This window comes from Sinocyclocheilus grahami, unplaced genomic scaffold, assembly GCF_001515645.1.
Source record: "Sinocyclocheilus grahami isolate Dianchi unplaced genomic scaffold, SAMN03320097.WGS_v1.1 scaffold161.1, whole genome shotgun sequence".
Lineage (NCBI taxonomy): Eukaryota > Metazoa > Chordata > Actinopteri > Cypriniformes > Cyprinidae > Sinocyclocheilus > Sinocyclocheilus grahami.
This window is the reverse complement of record NW_015505340.1, coordinates 1216858-1231391: the sequence shown is the minus strand read 5'-3', so window position 1 is coordinate 1231391 and position 14534 is coordinate 1216858. Positions and strand designations below refer to the sequence as shown.

At 35.5% G+C, this 14534-nt stretch overlaps 1 protein-coding gene across 1 annotated transcript in view; it reads right to left on the bottom strand.

Annotated features, from left to right (window-relative positions):
• LOC107592938 (protein lifeguard 1-like) overlaps window positions 1–14534 on the bottom strand; it is a 20864-nt gene continuing 6330 nt past the window's right edge. Inside the window, exons 2-7 of the mRNA XM_016282524.1 lie at window positions 8972–9321; window positions 8250–8368; window positions 7160–7360; window positions 6819–6947; window positions 6406–6549; window positions 1–1860 (exon numbers count right to left, since the gene is read on the bottom strand). Coding sequence (XP_016138010.1) covers window positions 1711–1860; window positions 6406–6549; window positions 6819–6947; window positions 7160–7360; window positions 8250–8368; window positions 8972–9299 — 1071 coding nt within the window. The 5' untranslated portion in view covers window positions 9300–9321 and the 3' untranslated portion in view covers window positions 1–1710. The remainder of the gene's footprint in view (window positions 1861–6405; window positions 6550–6818; window positions 6948–7159; window positions 7361–8249; window positions 8369–8971; window positions 9322–14534) is intronic.

Below are 14534 nucleotides of genomic sequence, written 5' to 3'. Positions count from 1 at the left end.
TATTTTCCTCAAATTTTATTTTTGTGATGAAACGCAAAGAGGCTGCAGAGAAATACAATTTAACTTCAGTTTAATGCAAATGTACAGTGCGAAGAGATCTACAAAGCCCAAACACACTCTACACACCTCAATCCACTATAGCTTTACTTATGCAGAAGTTAGTAATAAAGACAAACAAAGAAAGGTTAAGCCACCCAAGTCGATATTTTCTTAACCCACGATTTTCACAGCCAGTTCAGTTTTCAAGAGCTCCACATGCAAGATATGCCATGTACCAGCTTGGTACATGGCATTTCAGTGAATGTTTTAAGTTACCTAATTATCTTAGAAACCATTTTACATTCACATCTGAAACCATGTGGAGTGAATATTCTTTAGTATACAATTTGAATAAACAAAAATCTGTCTTTGTACACTACAATTAGCCCTAAAATGCTTAAATAAATGCCTGTCAATGTTAAGTGTGTTTAAAAAAAAAAAGTTGTTTTAGATTTAAATGCATCACTTAAATTTCTAGGACAATTTAAAATGAACCATATTACCATGTTCATGACAGGTTGTCCATTACCCAGCAGACTTTCTCTGGCATTTTAATAAATAACCACAAAAACATCAAATGCAAGAAATATCCTGTTATTTTCCAGCACATGGAACATTTTTGCAAGGTAACATGCAACTAGCAAAATTCTAAAAGCCTCAAATAATTCAATATTCCATTCACATTTGTTAAAATAAGGGAATACATCTCTTTCCCTCCTTCACACAGAGATACAAAATCAAAACAACATAACGAACTATTTAATGAAAAATAAATAAATCTGTAACGTAGTCAGCATGAAAGAAAAGAGTCATGTAATGTAGTGTTTGAGCCTCAAATACTGATCTTTGGAACGATTTAATAGTCAGGACAACCTCTCAAGCTCCCCTTCCTCTCAAAAAAACAACAACAGAAAGATAAACTATATACAGGCTTTATTTTACATGCTTTCATAGTTATACTGTAGATAATACAGTCAACTGAACAAGCGTTTGTCATCTTGGAGTGTATCTATTGGTGGTATTATTTTGCAAAGCAGTAATGTTATAGAAACGCACACATTAGGGAGTAGCACAGCCAGATATTCAGATATTCATGCCTAGAACTAGAGGGGTTTGAGCTTTATCTGACTATTTACAGCTACTGAATATATGCAAATGTTTGGAGAAGTATCTGTCTGTCTGACATTTTTTGCTGTGTTAAACTATCATGCAGAGACTTTATATTGACTAGTGGAGCACATTAGTATCAGTAATGTTCATTACTCTGCCATACAAATCTCCGCTCATTGATATTTGCTCTTTCTTGCTCCCTCACTGTCAACCAGGCTATGTGCAAAGGTTAGTCGAGTGAATTTCTGCCATGCCGTTTGGATGCAACTGTTGAGTCATATCACGCTATACATCTCCAGAACCACAGAAGCGGTTTTAACAAGAACGACAGAGCGAGCAATGTAGATGAACTCCATTCAAATGGGTTCTGAAATAAATTGCCATTTGAGTTTGCAAATGGCCTTATGAGCTTATGGCCTGATCAGCCTGTACATGTTGACATACAGGGAATGTGAAAGACAAATAAATTAAGAATATGAGGAAAGGTGATGAGATGTGAGGTGGTACATCATTCCGTGTAAAGTGGACTGCATTCCCTCTTCTCACAGGAAGGAGGAGCACTCATTCCTTGGTACGACCCACGATGGCCAGGATGTAAAGGAAGATGTTGATGATGTCAGTGTAGAGGTTAAGAGCTGCATAGACGTATTCCTCTGGGCTAATGGCCATCTTCTTGTTGCCCAGGAGAAGCTGGGTGTCCACAGCCAGGAACTGTGAAAGAACAAACAAGGCCTGAGTGTCGCATTCATGTTGTGCTTGAGGAAATAAAGCAAGCTGAACTGTTTCAAAGGATTGAAAATGATATTAATCTTTTACTTTCATCATTTTTGAAGAGATGTGTGCCATTATATACACAATTGTCCCCTTGTGGGTGATTTAAAAAAAAAATATCATAGACATACACTGAAGGAGTGATTCAAATAATATTTAGGGACTAAAATATTAGAGACTTGGCGAGGGGCTCTTTTAACACTTTAGGCTTGTAAGCAACCACCTGGAAACAACCTAGAACACCCTAGCAACCACATAGCACAATGCAATAGGCCTAGCAGCACCACTCATGTTTTATTCAGAAACTACAAAATCATATGGTCTTAAATCATCAGCAAATCCTACATAAATTTCACTGGTTTTGTATCCTGCTTGACTGTGATAGTTACACTATCGTTCAAAAGTTTGCAGTCATTTTTTTTTTTTTAAACAGGGATGAATAAAACTGATCAAAAGTGACAGTAAAGGCATTTATAATATTACAAAAGATTTGTATTTCAAATAAATGATGTTCTTTTGAACGTTCTATTCATCAAAGAATACTGAAAATTTTTTTTTATCAATGTATCAAAAGCAGCAAAGCTGTTTTCAACATTGATTATAATAAGATATATTTCTTGAGCACCAAATCGGCATATTGCAATGATTTCATGTGACACTGAAAACTGGGCTAAGGGATGGTGAAAATTCAGCTTTTCCATAACAGTATTAAATGACATTTTAGAATATATTAAATTAGAAAAAAGGTTATTTTAAATTGTAAAAATATTTCACAATATTGCTGTCTTTACTATATTTTTGACCAAATAAACGCAGTCTTGGTGAGCATAAGAGACTTCTTTCATAAAACATGAGCTTTATCCAAGAACTCTACTGTAATTTCCTGATGTTCCAACAATTTCAGTTCCAAATGCCTAATCTCACTGCTCCAAAAGGGCTATGATTTTATACAGCCAGTCAGACCGGAAAACTGGAGATTTCAAAAGGGCCCAAGTTTGGTGACCCAGTTTAAGACAGATGGTAAAACGTTTTACCTCGCAAAAAAGGCATGACAATGGATGATGACTTTGATAGCAAACAATCAAACTACAATAGCAAAGTGCAGGTTTTCACTTTTGAAAGATATATGTTCACCAAAGCAGCATGCTATTGATCAAACAAGCCATTCAAACCCTATTAAACTCTATTTTAAAAATCTGATGGTTATTTAATCTTAATGTGTAATAGCAAAGCCCCACTCCAGCCATTAGTCCAGACCTCTGAGAAAAGCAGTGTTACCTCATCCTTAATCACAACAGCGTTCTATTTTGGCACTTGAAAAACCTGTCTTATTATCTTGATGAAAACTGTTGTATAAATTATTAAAGTGTGGAAGTCACAATACAATGTCTCTTCTAAAGTCTAAGAGATTTTTTGTTTCTGAAGTGAATAAGCTGAAATAGCTGAAGAGATGAAAGTATAAAGAAAGTGAAAATCTAACCAGAGAGAGAAGCTCAGATGTACAACAACTTTACATTTCTTTTCAATAAATTGACAGCTAGAATGCCAAAGGTTTTAACAGTGATCATTATTGCAAGTAAAGAACTGTTTGAAGAACAGAAGGTGTGTTGAGTTTAACAGTCTTAATAACATAGAAGTACACATTTCTGTGAAAAACATAATTTTTAAAAGGATATTAACCCCTTAGCATTCCTGTAAAATTAGCCTAAAAACGCCTAAAAAAGGCATACCCAAAGTAAATTGCATGCTGTTCTTGAACCATTTGGAGTATATGCATGGTTTTGGTTTTGAAAGGTGACACTGGGGTTTGTTCCTAAACAGAACAAATCACTGTAAGTCTTACTGGTATTGAGTATTAGAACTTTGAACACACTGACGGAATGAAAAACCATTCCGTCTATATTTTGTAAACAGATGCCTGCAGATGACTATAGCTGGGAGCTATTAGCTGGAAAACACAATGGGATCACAACATGAAGCCTTTTTGAAATGAAGAATCTATGCGACATGTTTAGCCGTTTTTTTAGTTGTTGTTTTTTTTAGTTGTTGTATGTCACGAAGTTATTAACCCTCAAAAACACGCAGTGGAACACTAACAGGTTAAGGTATTGATGGTGGTACTTACACAAGTGAACAGCAGGGCCCCGAGCGAGGCGTAGACAATGTGCAGAATTTTATTTTGGATGAAGATGCAGAGGAAAGAGGCCAGGAGCAGGACAATCAGACAGACAAAAAGAACACCCCAGCAGGAAGTGAAGTCATATTTGCTCTATTTTTGAAAAAGAGAAGGATAATGACAATCAGTGGTGTTTACCGCATGCAAAGGATGCATGGAAGACACATGATAAAACCGCCTAGCTCAAAAGCTTGAAAACTAAATTGGCCACTATTGAATGTCCACAAACTATACTTGAACTATACTTTCAAAACTTTACATGCTGTCATTATAATCATGAGATGTTGTTCGGTAAAATAAAGCATGTATAAAATAAAATAAAGGATGAAAAACTGTGAGACTGCTACAGTGAGCAAACAAACCTGCAGTGAGAAAAGCACAACTGTGAAGCAGACCACCGCAGTGATGCCCACTGCCATGATAACTGCATCTGTATCATAGTAGCTGGCAACCATTCCAACCATATAGGACAGACTCAGGGTCAGGATGGACTGAGAAAGAAACACAGGAAGGGGTCAATCAGTACAGAGTAAACAAACCTAAACCTAAATATAAACTTAAAGAGTTAACTATATATTAAACAATGTAAACAACTAATTTTTTTCTAGTTCACAAACCATATAAAAACATGATTGCATATGTTTTCTTGTACAGTGCAGAATGAAAACACTAAATAATGTGTAAGCATAGGCAGTTGTAGTACCAGTGCCACCAGGTTCCATGGGTGTTTGCGGCGAAACTCTCCACAGCAGCTGAGAGCGATCAGTGAAACAAAGAAGATAGCGTAGGACACATAGTACGTCCACTGATTTCTCCGTACAAACACTTTGACATCAGTTGAAAAGGTGAAAACGGCAACAAAAGAGAAGGTGATCAACAGCTGCACGGTCAAGACCATGAACACCTGAGAACAGAGTCACGAAACAGTGTTTTTCTTTGACACACTGTACTGCTACATACAATAGTTACATACACATTTAACAAGACCATTTGTTACATTTCTTCATTCATTCCAGGAACTGTGTTTAATACACATATTTGACATGTATCTGTGTGTATACTGTACAGTCTGTAATAAATGCATGTTAAATGTGTTACTTTTTTTGAGCTTTTATTTAATTTAATTCCTGATATTTGGCCATTTTTAGACTATCATAACTGACCATTAACTCGTGCCTGGCTAATAAACAAAAGTTGTAGTCCTCTTTGTGCCAGTTTCAGTATCAGCATTGGCTTTTTAAAAACACATATCGGTCAACCATGAGTCCACACATTTGTTGACCAAAAATGACAATAAACATTACTTTGACTTTTAAACACTGAGGACAGAGAGATTGTTATTAAGGATGTATTGATACTCACAATACAATTACCTATTTCACATTAGAACCACAACCACATTTCCACAGTTATTAACATTGTAAATATCGCAACTCTTTTTAATTTTAATTTTTAAGAAATGTAATCCACATTTACTGTTATATTACCTTGTCATTCAATTACAAAGAAAAATAGTTAAAACTGCCGTAAGGGTTTTTCCTAATTTTTTGAATACAGCACAATAATATATTTAAGAAAATGAGAATGCTAAAAAAAAAAAAAAAATTCTATGACAACTTCCGCTTCTGAGAACCCTGGAAATGTGACAAGGTTCCATTCTTGCTCATTTTACCTGGATCATGTGTACAACAACTTTACATTTCTTTTCAATAAATTGACAGCTAGAATGCCAAAGGTTTTAACAGTGATCATTATTGCAAGTAAAGAACTGTTTGAAGAACAGAAGGTGTGTTGAGTTTAACAGTCTTAATAACATAGAAGTACACATTTCTGTGAAAAACATAATTTTTAAAAGGATATTAACCCCTTAGCATTCCTGTAAAATTAGCCTAAAAACGCCTAAAAAAGGCATACCCAAAGTAAATTGCATGCTGTTCTTGAACCATTTGGAGTATATGCATGGTTTTGGTTTTGAAAGGTGACACTGGGGTTTGTTCCTAAACAGAACAAATCACTGTAAGTCTTACTGGTATTGAGTATTAGAACTTTGAACACACTGACGGAATGAAAAACCATTCCGTCTATATTTTGTAAACAGATGCCTGCAGATGACTATAGCTGGGAGCTATTAGCTGGAAAACACAATGGGATCACAACATGAAGCCTTTTTGAAATGAAGAATCTATGCGACATGTTTAGCCGTTTTTTTAGTTGTTGTTTTTTTTAGTTGTTGTATGTCACGAAGTTATTAACCCTCAAAAACACGCAGTGGAACACTAACAGGTTAAGGTATTGATGGTGGTACTTACACAAGTGAACAGCAGGGCCCCGAGCGAGGCGTAGACAATGTGCAGAATTTTATTTTGGATGAAGATGCAGAGGAAAGAGGCCAGGAGCAGGACAATCAGACAGACAAAAAGAACACCCCAGCAGGAAGTGAAGTCATATTTGCTCTATTTTTGAAAAAGAGAAGGATAATGACAATCAGTGGTGTTTACCGCATGCAAAGGATGCATGGAAGACACATGATAAAACCGCCTAGCTCAAAAGCTTGAAAACTAAATTGGCCACTATTGAATGTCCACAAACTATACTTGAACTATACTTTCAAAACTTTACATGCTGTCATTATAATCATGAGATGTTGTTCGGTAAAATAAAGCATGTATAAAATAAAATAAAGGATGAAAAACTGTGAGACTGCTACAGTGAGCAAACAAACCTGCAGTGAGAAAAGCACAACTGTGAAGCAGACCACCGCAGTGATGCCCACTGCCATGATAACTGCATCTGTATCATAGTAGCTGGCAACCATTCCAACCATATAGGACAGACTCAGGGTCAGGATGGACTGAGAAAGAAACACAGGAAGGGGTCAATCAGTACAGAGTAAACAAACCTAAACCTAAATATAAACTTAAAGAGTTAACTATATATTAAACAATGTAAACAACTAATTTTTTTCTAGTTCACAAACCATATAAAAACATGATTGCATATGTTTTCTTGTACAGTGCAGAATGAAAACACTAAATAATGTGTAAGCATAGGCAGTTGTAGTACCAGTGCCACCAGGTTCCATGGGTGTTTGCGGCGAAACTCTCCACAGCAGCTGAGAGCGATCAGTGAAACAAAGAAGATAGCGTAGGACACATAGTACGTCCACTGATTTCTCCGTACAAACACTTTGACATCAGTTGAAAAGGTGAAAACGGCAACAAAAGAGAAGGTGATCAACAGCTGCACGGTCAAGACCATGAACACCTGAGAACAGAGTCACGAAACAGTGTTTTTCTTTGACACACTGTACTGCTACATACAATAGTTACATACACATTTAACAAGACCATTTGTTACATTTCTTCATTCATTCCAGGAACTGTGTTTAATACACATATTTGACATGTATCTGTGTGTATACTGTACAGTCTGTAATAAATGCATGTTAAATGTGTTACTTTTTTTGAGCTTTTATTTAATTTAATTCCTGATATTTGGCCATTTTTAGACTATCATAACTGACCATTAACTCGTGCCTGGCTAATAAACAAAAGTTGTAGTCCTCTTTGTGCCAGTTTCAGTATCAGCATTGGCTTTTTAAAAACACATATCGGTCAACCATGAGTCCACACATTTGTTGACCAAAAATGACAATAAACATTACTTTGACTTTTAAACACTGAGGACAGAGAGATTGTTATTAAGGATGTATTGATACTCACAATACAATTACCTATTTCACATTAGAACCACAACCACATTTCCACAGTTATTAACATTGTAAATATCGCAACTCTTTTTAATTTTAATTTTTAAGAAATGTAATCCACATTTACTGTTATATTACCTTGTCATTCAATTACAAAGAAAAATTGTTAAAACTGCCATAAGGGTTTTTCCTAATTTTTTGAATACAGCACAATAATATATTTAAGAAAATGAGAATGCTAAAAAAAAAAAAAAAAATTCTATGACAACTTCCGCTTCTGAGAACCCTGGAAATGTGACAAGGTTCCATTCTTGCTCATTTTACCTGGATCATGAGACTCTTTCTACATATCCATTTCAAATCAATTAAATAAAAATAAATAAATAAAGACCCCACCTGAATTTGTCTCTTAAGCCCAAAGTATACTTCGTTTTTACTGCTTACCTTTCTAATGAAGGCCTGTCGGATACTCTTATCTTCCCAGCCAGAGTTCACAAACTCATCATTGCCATAGTAAGAGGGGGGTCCATCTCCACCGTTGTATCCAGGGCTCTCCATAGAAGCTGTCAAAAAAACAAATACAAATAATACATGTGATGGGTGAAATCTAATGCATGTTAGAGCCCTCACAACATTCTAATGTATTTAAATCCGTCCAGTATGCTCATTCAATAAAACACCCACAGAAATGGAAAACTGAAGTACAGGACAGATTTAAACAGTTTTATAGGTTTGGAAAGGAAAGCACATTTTATAGTATCTACACCAACAGCACCAGCTAGACGTCGTAATAATACACTTGAAAAGACATCCTAATTGTTACAGCAGGCACTAGGGATAAGGTAAGAAAGGAACAGTCCTAACAGAGCTAGTAATCTTTTGTTGAAACTCTCCGGCAAAGCACTTTACCTTGAATAACCCTCAGGAGGACAGAGTACACACTGACTAAATACGCTTATTCAACCTGGCAACACCTGAACTCAGCAGGGACACCACTCACTACTCCTAAGAGAGTAACACTGAGGATTACCTGTCGTTAGAAAACTAAATTGCTCAACCTGTGTACAATATTTTAAAGAACTTCAAGTAAAATCTTAAGTGGAAATTTTAAGAAGACCAAAAAAACTGAGTTTTTCCTCTTCTGTAAACTTCCTAATGGTACTTACCATTAGAATCTACACCAAAGGCAGGCTGGCCGGGCCCCTGCTGGTATGGACTCTGAGGGTACGGCCCCTGAACGTAGGGCCCCTGTGGGTACGGCATCTGTGGATACGGCATCTGTGGGTACGGACTAGGGCCGAACCCAGGTGCTGGAGGCTGGTCGTAACCGGGTTGGCCGTAGGGTCCTGGTGCTGCATACGGAGGTGCCCCTGGACCCTGGCTATAGTTGGGCGGAGGCATTCCAAAGGCATCAGTTTTGGGTGGCCCATAGACACTGTTGTGAAGGGGGTTATTCTCCCCCATTATAGGATAGTTTTGCTTGTCCTGGGACATGTCTCCTTCCCTCACTGGAATCCTGATATTGACAGAAAACAGAAAGGTTAAAATGTACAACAAACATTATGGAAATCCAAAAGTAACCAATTTGGAACGCAGTAGCTCAGTATTGAAATAGAGAATGATGTTAGCATGTTGCTAAGCTAACAGCCTGATACTCTATTTGTGTAATACCTGTAGGCCCCTATGTGTCTTTGTATGCTTATTAGTGGATCAAATAATCTTTTCAATTTATCTGATTTTAAATAAATTAAACAACCTGATATAATTTTGATATAAAAAAATACTAATAAAAATAATTCAAATAAAAAGACATTTGACTAGTTTCAATATGCAGTAAAGTGATATCTACATTAAAGTCATCATGAAATGGAAGTAGCAACACATCTTTTTTCCTATACTATAACATACAGATTCATAAAAAAAAGTGTCGGTTTTAAGCTGACTCAATGATTAGAGGACTCCAGCATGCCTGTCCCAGAGAAAAGTCTGTTGGCTGAATTTAAAAAAAAAAATTGAGGTATTAAAAAAACCCAGATGTATAGAAGAATAATTCACAATAAGATCAATAACATGCATTTAGTAAATTTAGGCTATAGGGTGAATTTTCGTTTCTTGCCAACTTTCCAATTTAACTACTTTATATTTTAAAGTAGTTTGTACAGGAGTTACACATCTTAAAAATAAAAATAAACAAACCAACAGTGAGCTGAGAGGGGGGAAAAAAGTTTTAAATTGCTTGCTATGAATCCACTCCAGGAAAGATCATCTCTGCTTGTGATGATCTGATCAAAACAACTCTAACTGGACCAACCACAAGTAAACAATCCAGCTCTGTTTACTCAAAGATTCAGTTCATGCAGCCCACTGAATAATGGTGCATTTCAACACAAAAGGGGTCACCAGAAGGCAGAGCGTTGTGAGTTGCAGTTTTACAGAGAGAAAGTAACTCCTCACTTTCTCTGTGAAAAACTGCAACTCATAAAGCTCTGAATCACTTTCAGTTTCACTTTTCAGCAGAGGACTAAGGACATATGACTGCAGGTGCTCATACAGCTTCCTGGTAGCCCAGGTTGTGCAGCTGAGAGAGAGCTATGGACACTGATGTTGAAGCATCTGAATACATGAGTTCATTTAAACATGTCAAAGTGTGACTATAGTGTTTTTTAAAGTGAGTGTTAGATGACAGAGAGGTCCATATAAATGTAAAAATAGGGGAAATTAGCATGGCCAACTAAACTAAACTACTACTAAAAAATAAAAAAAAAAACTACTACTTGCAATCAATTTATAAAAACATAATGACTCTCTAACACATACATAATAATCAGTAGTCTCTGTCCCCTTTAAGGGAGTTATGCAACACTGTCCCATTTATGTGACTTGAAGTCAGCTCAGCAGTCTGCCCAGCATTTAAGACCAGGTTATATTCAGCAGTTTTCCACTGTCCCCCTTCACAGCAGCAGGTATTAAATAAAGCAATTCCACATCGTTTTTCCCTGACATATACAGTGACAAAAGTCTCGATCCTTTTAACACATGCAAGACGTCCAAAATTATGATTTTTTTTTTAGCTCTCAAATACCAGCTATTATTTCCTGTTTTGAGGGATATATATATATGTATGAAATCACGCAAAAAAAAAAGGTGTTTGTTGTTGTTGTATTGTAGTATTTGGGATGTCAGCTTCTGAAAAACACAAGCTATTTTTTTAACATCCCTGTCCGTTTCTCTCTCAAACTACAGAAACCCAAATTAAGCAGCTTAAAATGTTGCTAAGATATGTGCTGCTGGTTGCTATTAGATCACCATACTTTTCAAGAATCAGTCAAGTTTGAGGCTGTTTTTTAGGCTTGTAACCCTGCCTGATTCCAGCGTTTTATTTCCAGCTATATTTTTGCTCAGCAGGAAGGGTTTCCACAGGTTCATGTTTATAACTGGCCTAGGGAGTTACTGGAAATGAAAAATAAAATTTGACTGTTCAGTGAGAATCAAATTACTTCAAAGCAGAGCTTTAAATCTATGACTCGTTAGATTAGCTATGGAGAGTCTTTAATCAATAACAACTCGTGTCTTTTGAGTTCGGCTTTAAGAAGTAAACAAACTCAGGTCACTTATGCCATTATGGATTGACGACTCCTTAAAAATCAAAAGTCAAAACACTTCATAGTTTCAAGAACATTTAAGAGTTAAGAAACCTTTTCCACTATCAACAACCTTGGAATGGAAAGGTTCCATGGATGTTAAAGGTTCTTCATGGAAACATAGATATCAATATAGAAACTTAATTTCTGAGAGTGTTGATGCAATGCAAACAACAAACTTAAACATGTATCTTGCCCATGGTTATATGTCTGCAATTGTATATGAAGGCAATTTGCTAAAAATAACAAGTTAGCATTTTATTTAAATCCTGCAGAGACAAACTTTGTCTATAATTATATTTATCAACCTTATTTTTAACATGAGAGCAGGTGCAGACATTTTTAACTTGAACGTGCGCTGCTTCCGGTGTCAGTCACTTCCAGATATTTTAGCTGTACAAAAACAGTCGGTCATGTTGCTTGATCCTGCAAATTGGTATTTGTTATCAGATTATTTTACCATAATCATATGGTTTGCTATTCTATACAGCTAATGAATCAGAATTCTCAATTCACATTTAAATAAATTGTTGTTCAAATAATGCTTGTTGATATTCATATTTTAATAATTAAAGTCATGAAACTGGAACATGGGTACGTATTGATGATGGTATAAGGAGATATATGTAAAATTCAAGATTTAGTAAAAGATTCCAATTTGAAGAAACCAAATAAATAAATGGAAAATAATTTTCAGAAGTTGCTAAACTTAACAAAATGTAAAATTAAAACTGCCAGTAGGTGGCAGCAAGTGACTGTTAATCAGTGAGTCATTGAGATTCAACCGATTCATTCAAACAACTGATTCATTCAGAAGTTAATAAGTGAATCACTGAATCCTTTATTCAACCGATTACCGAGACGCAAAACAGTGCTGTGATCTTTGCTTGGAACTATTTTTTTTGGCAAAATTGAGCAGAAACAAGCAATATTATGTCTAAAACGTAAGTCACTTATTGCTTTACTGAACTTGTATAAAATTATTATTAAATGTGTTCATGCTGATTTCGGCAGAAAACGGTACTCTTTGTGTGATATAAAGTTAACTATATTAAATTATATAAATATAAAAAGCATACAGAAGCATTTTAACGTCTACAATTTAGAATGCCTGGAATTTAGAGTTTTAATAGACTAATCAACGTGCGTGCAACTCTGTGTGTGATTTGGTGATATAGCCTAGGCTACTTGATAATGTCAGATCGCACATCATTACAACAACACTTACCATATTATCTCAGACGATGCTGTATATCGCACACCCCAGACTCGACTTGAGTGGAAAATGAATCATCCGCGGTTGTGCGTGCACTTGTTTGCACATGAGCAAAGGTGTTTTTAGGAGTCTAACTTGAAAATGCCAGACCACTGGTTCGTCAAACCTGCTTTCCTGCATTCCGTGTTCTTCTGACTTCTAACTATTTTGTTGTAAGTAACGAATATGCTTCGGGGGAAATGTATAGAATATGAGTGAAGAATAAAATTAGTACAAACGCTTCTAATTAGTGGTCGACAGATATAAGATGCCGATATCTTGGAAAGTATATAATATAAGCCAATATAATTATTTATTTTAAATAATATTTAAGAAATTTGAAATCATTTAAAAATGGATTAAAAAATAAATGTGTTAAATAAACATACTTATAAGTTATAAATACTTTAGATGACAAAGTATTTTTCACAAATAAATAAATATTTGATAAAAATATAATTAAAAAGGAAGTCAGCACTGTAACCAACAAGGGCACTCAGTATTCTGGGAAGTTATAATGTTTGCCTTTCTATTACTAATAATATAAAAGCAATCATTATAATGCTTTTTGTATACATTTTAATTCCTTTGTTTAACCATTATATCTGATTATTAAACAGACTTCTAACTGTATTAGACAGAACTAGGGATGCACCAAATGCATGTTCAAGCTGTCTTAACTGAAAATATCTTGTACTGACTCATCTTAAAATATGTCAGTGCCATTATCATGTCTCAAGATGCACACCAGTAAAGTTCTTAAGGCATTTTTATAGAAGTTATTTAAATATCCTAATTTAACCAAGGCCTAGTCCTGGCTTAAGCTAAGCCCTGTCTGTGAAACCCTGTCTCGATTTTCAAACATGGAAGTTATACAAGAACGAAACAATGTTGTTGTTCACATCAGGCATGTGCATACATTTAAATTACTTTATGCACTAAAATGTACACTTATGCCACCTCACAGCAAAACTCCAGATCAGCTGTATGTCATGTGGGTTAACTGAGACCTGTTCTGAGGAGGATCACTTTATTGACTGGCACACTGCACAATTAAATGTAAACCCTTAAGTCAGATGCCCTTATAAAGACTGTAACTTTAATTTTTGCTCTTCACAGAAAAGTTGTCAATGACAAGCCTGACATCACCCAAAGGCCAGCTCTTTTTATAGTAAACCAGGTATGTATAAGTGCATTCATCCCATGTTGCATTTGCCATAATTACCGTATTGGCCCGAAGTATGTATAAGTGCATTCATCCCATGTTGTATTTGCCATAATTACCGTATTGGCCCGAATATAAGACGACCCCCCTTTTACCAGATGTACCTTTTGGAAAAAGGCTTTTTAAAAAACAAATCTTGTTTTTTCTCAGTAAAACACATTTTGTCTTCAATTATTTTCATATTGCATATTTTTCCTATTTTAATTTTAGTTTTGAAAGTATGGTAAAAACTGGTAAAATGTACCTGCAATCACATTTAAAAAATATACACTTTTTGATATCCATAAAAAAAAAAAACCCGGGTAGCCCATCTGAATTAGGACATTTAGGCTATCCATCTAATAGTAGCCTACCAAAATCTTATTAACAGTAGAAGTTCAATCTTACTGTAGTCTTCAAATCTGGGTACTGTCTTACGTTTTAAAATCACAAAGAGTTTGGTCCCATCAGGCTAACGTGACAGTCACGACTCATGCAGCTGTAAGGTTTTCTTTTTCTTTTGTTTTTACTCGCGATCTTTACAACACGCATTACATTACGTATTTCATGGCACACTCGTTTTATGTGTATTTGGCGCCACCTATTGTTGTGGGTGTATTATTGACATG